An 8173-nucleotide genomic window follows, 5' to 3' on the forward strand; every position below is an offset into this window, starting at 1 on the left:
CAGCTCACACTCACCCAGACCCCAGCCTCCCTGCCCTGCTCACACGTTCCTTCCTTTTCTCTGGCCCTGGCCCGGTGTGGCCGGAAAGCAGCCCTGTCTCCCGAGGCCTGAGGCCTCATCTGCAGCTGTGAGGGGCTGTCAGTGCCAGGCCACCACAGCCAGGGGAGGTGGGAGAGGTGGGAGCCTGGGCGGGGTCTGAGCCCCGCGCCCCCAGGCTCCTCGACGGTGGCCTTGGCGGGGGCGTACCCAGGGCGAGCAGCTTCCTGCCCCCCTCGGTTCTTGGAGCCTGGGCCCTGCCCATGTAGCCTGGACGGGGAGGGGTGGTGGCCAGGCCCCATCCCCAGCTCTCCGGCGCCCCCAGCCCACCGTGTCTGCCTTCAGAGCAGGGAGCCTTGTGCCTGGATTCAGAGCACTTTCGGCCTGGGGCTCAGGCGGTGGGCACAGGCCCCCTGCCGCCCCTCACCTGCCGCCCTTCCCTCCACAGGTCTTCTGGAACACGGCCGGAACTGGTCGGCCATCGCTCGGATGGTCAGCTCCAAGACCGTGTCTCAGTGTAAGAACTTCTACTTCAACTACAAGAAGAGGCAGAACCTGGATGAAATCCTGCAGCAGCACAAGCTGAAGATGGTGAGCCCCACCCCCAACCCGCATCCCGCCTGCCAGGGCCTCGAGTGGGGGCTGTGCCCACGGGCAGGCGTCCACCAGTGTGCTCGTGCGTAGCGGTGCCCGAGGGCTGCCTGCAGGAGTGGATCTGTGTCGTAAATCCCCGCCCCGGGCACGGGGACGCCCCGTGCGCCAGTCTCGCCCTCCCGGTGCCCCCCCTCAGCTCCTTTGCTCTCCTGGGTCCGACACTTCTGGGCGTGTGGAGAAGGGGCACGGCGGGTCAGGCACTGCCTCACCGAGGACTGTGGCTGTCCTCACTGGAATGACGGCCCCGGGGCCGATGAACCCCAAGTGAGTGTCTCCCCGACCCTGCTTCACCTCACAGTCTTAGGGCTGCCTCGGGGAGGGAAGGACAGGTAGGGAGCTCGCCTCGCCGAGCGTGTAAATGGTCTCTACGGAGAGAACCGCTTCCTCCACGGCTGATACTGTGAAGGGAGGACCATTTAGGGGCAGCCTCTTCCCTTCCTCCTCTCCCCCCCCCCTTTCTTTCCCTACCTCTCTCTCTCCCTCCCTCCCTGATTCCTGCCCTTTTGGACACGCTTGTGACATGCCATGCACTGTCACCATTACAGATCGGGGAAACTGAGGCTCAGCCAGGCTCATAAACAACGGACTGGGGGTTTGACCCACACCTGTGTGACCCGGGGACCCATGCTCTGGATCACCAGGCTGCATATTTCCTTGTAGATATGAAGGTATAAGAAAGGGGCACATAACTGTCCTCCCCAGGACCCTCTTGGCCACCGGCCCCCCCGCCTCCCCCCCCCGATCGGGTATAAAGTACGTGCAGCCTGTCCTGAGGGGCAATGCTGAATGGCTCCCCCCACGCAGCCCACCGGGGTGCCCAGACTGCCGAGGTCACGCAGCGTGGCAGGCAGGCGGGGGGTAGAATCACCCCACTTGAATGGTGCTTGAGCGCTGTGCAGATTTTACGGGCAACCTCCCCGGCCGCCCTGGGTGGGATCTTCCTGAATTGAGTGTGTAAGCAGCTTCTGGCTTTTCGAGGCCAGCTGCGGAGAGAACTGCTTCCTCCACGGCTGATGCTGGGTCGTGCCCCTGTCGGCAGGGCTGAGGCCGACCCTCAGTCTGCAGCTGAGCTCTTGTCTGTCCCCCATTCCCGGTCACATGTGGTGAGGCCAGACCACCTTCTCCTTCCCTCCCTGCTGTTCAGATGGTCCCTGGTGCTCCTTGAGCTTCTGGCAGTGCTCCCTCGTACCCCAGGAGCTCTCCTTTTTTTCCTAGATTTTCTAGGACTCTGGTTTCCGCAGGGAGGAAGACTCAGGGAGGCCTGAGGGCACAGAGCATCTGTCTTTAACGCCTGTTGAAATCCCTTAGAGCAGGAGGATTGCTGAGCCCTGAGCAGCAGTGGCTGGGAGGGGCTTGCAGGGAGGCAGCCTCTGTGTATACCAGCTAGGGATTAACTGGGGGGGGGTGTCGGGGGTGGCTGCTGAGGAGGTCTTCCTGCTCCCTCCCCCCTCCTCCTCCCCCAGCCAGCATCACACAAACCCGGCCATAGCTCAGGTTGTTGGGTTACAGGCCTCCCCTCCCAGATTCCCTCATGGCACTGTCCTGCTGTGCCACCAGGGACCCCGAACTCGAGAGCGTGGGTTAGAGGACCAGAGACCCCAGCAAGGTGGATGGTGCAGCATGGACTCAGGGGCGAAAGTGAGGTCAAGTCCCAGCTTGATGACGTGGCACCTGTGAGACCTTGGGTGGCAGTTTCGTCCCACCGGGCCTCCGTTCCCTCATCTGTAAAGTGGGGGAATAACGGCCCTTAGCCCGAGAACTCCGGTGAGGACTCAGTGAGTGGCCGCCCTGGAGGAACCGAGTGCCTGCCAGAGGGAGCGCCCTGACTGCTGTCTCTAGTGGTGGTGGTGGTGGTGGTGGTGGTGGTGGTAGTGTTTTACCCCCTTTTCTTCTCAGGGGTGTGGGAGGCGCTCTCTCAAATGGTGTGTGCGGGAGTAGCCGTTGTAGGGACTCGGGCCGAGAGACCCGGATTCTAATCCAGATCTCGCCGCTTACTAGCTGTGTGACCGTGGGCAAGCGGCTTGTCCTCTCTGGGCTCAGGTTTCCCAGCTATGCAGTGGGGGCAATGCCAGTGTCCCCCTTGGAGGGCTGTTACGACACTCATCCTAGTGGATGCATGTAAGGGCTTGGAACGGCCTGGCACGACGTGAGCGCCCCACAGCCGAGAGCTACAGCCGACGCCCGGTGGCTGGGGTCACGCGTCTCCCTGGGTGCGTGTTGTATATGGAGTGGGGCTGCTCTAGACTGGCTGAGTGGTTGGTTGATGGATTGATGGATGGAGTCAGTCAGTCAGTGTCTTTCATCTGAAAGGCAGTCCAGGATGGTGGAGAACAGGGCTCTGAGCTAGAGAGCCAGCAGCCGAAAGGTGCCCGCGGGCACACGGCCTCCCCACTCTGGGCCTTGGTGTCCTCTGTAAAGTGAAGGGAAGACTAGGACCCACCATCAGGGTTGTGGTGAGGAGTGGAGGAGTCCTTTGTAAGGGGCGGCGCCGAGCCCAGGGCCAGCACTCAGTGGGTGCTGGGTGTTATCCTCGCTGTGCACTGAGCAAGCCTTTCTTGAGCACCCGCTGTGTGCCAGGCCAGCAGTGTGTGTGGGCTTTCCCTGCGGGGTGGAGGAGCTGTGGGCATTCCTGTAGTGGACGGCGGGAAGCCGTCTGCCAGGGCTGGGCTCTAGATGGGTTGTGCTGGTCTGAGAGGAGCATAGCTGAAGCTGATGGAGGAGGCTGCCCTCCTTGTTGCCTGACCCTGAGCACTGGTGGGTGATGAGGCCAGGAAACCACGGAGGGGGTTTGAACCCGGGTCTGTAGGAGCGTCCCTTCGTGGACCTGTCCTCCACTAGACAAGGCTCACACAGGACTCAGCAGAGCATGGTCTTGTTGGGTGAGCCGTGGACCAAGTGCATTGGACCAGAAGATGGGGCCAGCAAGCCGTGTTCTGAGGCCTACAGACAGGTGGACCTTGCTGACCACTTATTGGTGAGAAAAGGCAATTTGGGAGTGTGGGGCTGGTTCTTGTTCCCGGCTGACCTTGAAGGAGCAACGGAGGAAGCACAGTGAGCAGATAGAGGGACCCATCACGGGAAGCTGGGCTCAGCCTGGGTCTATCCATCCTGACAGGGGCCACCCAAGCTGCAGGGGTGAGTTCCCCGTCACTGGAGTATGCAGGCAGGCCTCACAAGATGCTGCTAAACTCCATGACCTCTGCCTCTCACCCCTCCCTGGCCCTCTCCAGTCCCCAGGAGGAAGCTAGGTCCTTATGAATTCTGAAGCAGGGGCAGCCACCTCTGGCCATTGGCCAGGCCCCATCTGGAGCTCAGAAAGACATGTCACCCTTATCCAGTGCAGGAAGGAGCCGGGGAAGCAGAGGGTCAGTGGGTGTCCCCTCCCGCTTTACACCAGGCCTGGCCTGAGCGTGGCCATGGGGCGACGTCAGCAGGAAGCAAGATCGGGTGGGCAGGCGAGCATGTCCCAGAGTTATGTAACATTTGGCATTAGTGACTTCTCCGAGGTTTTCCCTCCCCCTCCTTATGGCCGAAGGTTACCCTTTTCTCCCATCTGTGAATCCAAGCCCTGGGGCTCAGCTTCCGTGTTTCTCCGTCTCTGTCTCAGCCCAGGCCCTGCCTTGCCTTGTTTTCCTCTGTTGTCTCCTCCATCCGAGGCTGCATAGGCAGGCAGAGGGACATGGTCTGGGCAACCAAGTGCTTAAACCTCACCTGCATTCAGATCTGGGCTACTTAACTCGTGAGCTGTGTGATCTCTGGAAAGTGTCTTTGCCTCTCTGAGCCAGTGTCTGTGTCTATCAAGTTCATTCATGTGAAGAAATAGTTACAGAGCATCTGTTCTGTAGGCGCCAGGCGCTGTTTCAGGTAGGCTGGGAGCATAGCAGAGAACGAGGATGCGGGCTCCTAAGGGGCTGATTCTAGTTTGAGAGACAGATTAGCATACAAATAATTCCTGATTGTGGTCTGCAGGTGATAAGGTGAGGGATATAGTTGAGAGTGATTGATGGAGGGGGGCAAGGATCAGCTGATTTTGACAGGGTAATAGGGAAGACATCTCTGAGGAGGTGATGTCTGTCTGAGCAAAGCCCTGATTGAGGTGAGGAAGTGAGTCGCACTAGTGTCTAAAAGGATGTCCAGGCAGAGGAACGACCAGTGCAAAGGCCCTGTGGCTGGGGCACTGTCAGCATGTTTGCACAAGGAGGCCAGTGTGTTTGTAGCAGGATGACTGAGGAGGGCAGAGGTGGACAAACATTTCGGAGAGGTGGGGGGATCCAGATGTAGATCGTGCAGGGCTGTATGGAGTGGGGAGGACTTGGGGTTTTATATCAAGGGTTTCAGGGAGGCCCTGGAAGGTCTGAAGCAGGGAGCAGCGTACTCTGGCTTGCAGGGCAGTGGCGCGTAGCCATTGACTCAATCCAGGAAAACGCCAGGCACGTAGTAGGTACTTTGTAAACAGCTGCCGTAATGATACCAGTGTCACCAGCATCTCCTGTTCCACACACGCCTCCTGATTCTGAGGTATGGGGCCATGTGTGCAGGGATTTGGTGTAATTCCTCAGACGCTTCGTGAGTCCCAGCCTCTCAGACTTTGTGTTGGTATTCAAGTGTTGACGTCATACTTGCCCCGCTTGGCCTGTGGTGTCCTGGGCTGCTGGGTCTGGCGGCCTTCAGACCGGACTCGAGTCCCCATGAAGATGCACATCCTGGCCAGGCCCCCAGGAGCCCCTGTTCCCTGCCAGGCTCCCAGTGTTGCGGAGTCCCCACCCAACCCTCCCCCGCCACTGCCACCCAACACCCCCCTGCCCTGGGCAGCCACTCGACTGCCTCACCCAGCCTGAGCACAGGAGTGAGTCCCTGTCTGCTAAAAATAGATTGGGGAAGAAGGGGGAACCCTCAGCCGCACCCACAGAACCCACATGCCACACAACTTTCTCGCGCCTCCGTGGGCTACAGCTGGGCCTCTGGGAGAAGCTCGGGGTTTGGGGCAGGGCCGGGCCAGCCCCTGGAGGCGGGTGGATGGCGGAGCTGGGCGTTCCCACAGTGGCCAGGGGACATTCGGCAGGGTGGGGCTATGGCCCTGGCCTGTTGGTGACGGAAACCGTGACTAACGGGCAAACGGACGTTTTCCTTTTCCTCCCCATGTTCTGAGCGGCTACGCTCAGAGGACCCCCATTTGCTCAGGAAGGAGGCAGGACAGGAAGTGATCCCTCTCCCAGGCTGGGGCTGGGGCTTGGGGACCCCCCTGAGATCTGTTCCCAGCCCAGCCATGGTGAGGGCCCGGGGCGGGCAGACGCTGCTGGTACCTGGGACAGGCAGGGCATTTGCCCCGAGCGTGGGCTGTACCGCGTTTTGGGTAGGGTGGCTTTCTTCCAGGGGGCTGGGGGATTGGTGGAGGGGAGATACATTAGTTTCCTGTTTTCTGTAACAAAGTACCACAAACTAGGTGACTTAAAATAATAGAAATGTATGCTGGAGACAAAAGTCTGAAACTGAGGTATCTATAGGACCCTGCTCCCTCTGGAGGTTCCGGGGAGAAGCCTGCCTTGCTCCTCTAGCTTCTGAGGGTGGTCGGTCATGCTGGACGTTCTTTGGCTTATAGGCACATTGCTCCCCTGTGTGCCTCTGTGTCCAAATTCCCCTCTTCTTATAAGGACACCAGTCGTACTGGACTCAGGGTCCACCCTAATCTAGTATGACCTCATCTTAACTAATTTCATCTACAAAGAGCTTATTTCCAAATAAGGTCACATTCTGAGGTTTGGGTGGACAGGGATTCTGGGGGAATAATGTTCAGCCCTGTGTGAGGGGCTTCATTGAGACCGTTGGCATGTCTGAGATTGTTGAAGGTTCTGCTTCCTTCCTCAGAGACCCCAAAGGGCTCAGGCTGGGACCCTCCTGTCACTCCAGCTGCATCGGGGTGGGTCGTCCCCTCTTAGGAACCAGTCCACTGCCTCTGGGAGTCCCTGGTCACCATGAGACCCTAGCACTCTGCCACCATGTGTACCCCAACTACCAACTATGTGTTTAAGTCCCCAAGGCTGCCCCTTTGGTCAGTAAGTCAGCCAGCACATGTGCTCTGAACCTCTGCCTGGCCCCTAGGGGCACCCCACCCAGGAGCTGCCAGCCAGGAGCGAGAAGCTTGTTCCCGACCTGGGGGGTAGGCATCTGGCTCTGTGAGTAAAGGAGCCGGGCTTCCAGGGACCAGGGTGCCGTGTGGAGGGGCATGCAAGGCTCTGCAGTGAGAACCTTCTTTCTGTTCCTTGCACACATTGAGCTGGGCCCCACCTCGGGGGTCTCTGCTTGCAGTTCCCTCTACCTGGACCACCGTCCTCCAGGGCTTTGCCTGGCCAGTTCTCTCTCAATGCCCCTACTCGGCTCAGATGTCACCTCCTTCAAGAAGCCTTCCCCATCCATCTAGCCCCCACCCTGTCTGATTTCAGCTTGCTCATTCCCCCATCTTTGAGTCTCTTCTTCTTAAGTGACGTGTTATTTGCTGGTGTCCCTGACTGGAAGACCTCTGTGGGTAGGGACCTTGTCTGCCTCATTCATTGTGTGTCCTCAGCCCCGAGGCAGTCCTGGCACGCAGGAGGTGCCCTGGAAAGACTGAGGAAGTGAGACGATGAGCTTCCCAAACCAGCCCTGTCTCCCGGGGCTTAGTGAGGGGCACAGGGGACATGCAAGGGAGCTTCACTCATTCCCTTGCTCCACACGTAGTGACTCTGCCTGGGAGGGTGTCCTCTGGGGTGTATGGTCACTGCTCTGGCTGGGAAAGGCAGAGAGGCTGGAGCAATCACGGGGGCCTTTAGGCAGAGACAGCCCTTCCTCACCTGTTCCAGAAGGATGTCAGGGCAGCTGATAGGCCAGGCTGCGCCGTACGTGTATCTGGGACTTGATGGAAGAATAAAGCCCTCGGTAAAAATAACCACTGGCATGCTTGGCCGCTACGGTGGGGCATGAGGGGGGAAGGTCGCCTCATGGCCACTCGGCTGGTATCGCTGTCCATTACACCTGTGATGAGGCCTCAGGCACAGGGAGTCCCCGGGCTGACGGCCCAGGCTGTGACCGCCACTGTCCCTGTGCCCTAGGAGAAGGAGAGGAATGCACGGAGGAAGAAGAAGAAAGCCCCAGCTGCCGCCAGTGAGGAGGCTGCCTTCCCGCCTGTGGTGGAGGACGAGGAGATGGAAGCATCGGGTGCAAGCGGGAATGAGGAGGAGATGGCGGAGGAGGCAGAAGGTGAGGGGCAGGAACTGAGCTGTCCCAGAAATGTCTGGGTCCTTCTGCAAAGAGGCCTGGACTGCCTTGGAGGGGGAGCATGGTGATGGTGGTGACGGTGGTGGTGGTGGTGGTGGTGGTGATGGGGCTGGTGGTGTTTGTGGTGGTGATGATGGTGGTGATGTTGATAGTGGTGTTGGTGGTGATGATGGTGGTGGTGATGGTGGTGGTGGTGGTGGTGTGATGATGATGATGATGGTGATGATGTTGG

The 8173-nt window shown here is 59.5% G+C and overlaps 1 protein-coding gene across 8 annotated transcripts in view; it reads left to right on the forward strand.

Annotated features, from left to right (window-relative positions):
* Positions 1-8173, forward strand: part of NCOR2 (nuclear receptor corepressor 2) — a 212453-nt gene that overhangs the window by 159335 nt on the left and 44945 nt on the right. For all 8 annotated transcript variants that reach the window (XM_035016825.1, XM_035016826.1, XM_035016829.1 and 5 more), the window contains 2 exons: positions 485-627; positions 7776-7923. In XM_035016825.1, the coding sequence (XP_034872716.1) occupies positions 485-627; positions 7776-7923 (291 nt within the window). The remainder of the gene's footprint in view (positions 1-484; positions 628-7775; positions 7924-8173) is intronic.

The sequence above is a fragment of the Mirounga leonina genome, unplaced genomic scaffold (genome assembly GCF_011800145.1).
Source record: "Mirounga leonina isolate KUSES-001 unplaced genomic scaffold, KU_Mleo_1.0 Mir_171, whole genome shotgun sequence".
Classification (NCBI taxonomy): Eukaryota; Metazoa; Chordata; class Mammalia; order Carnivora; family Phocidae; genus Mirounga; species Mirounga leonina.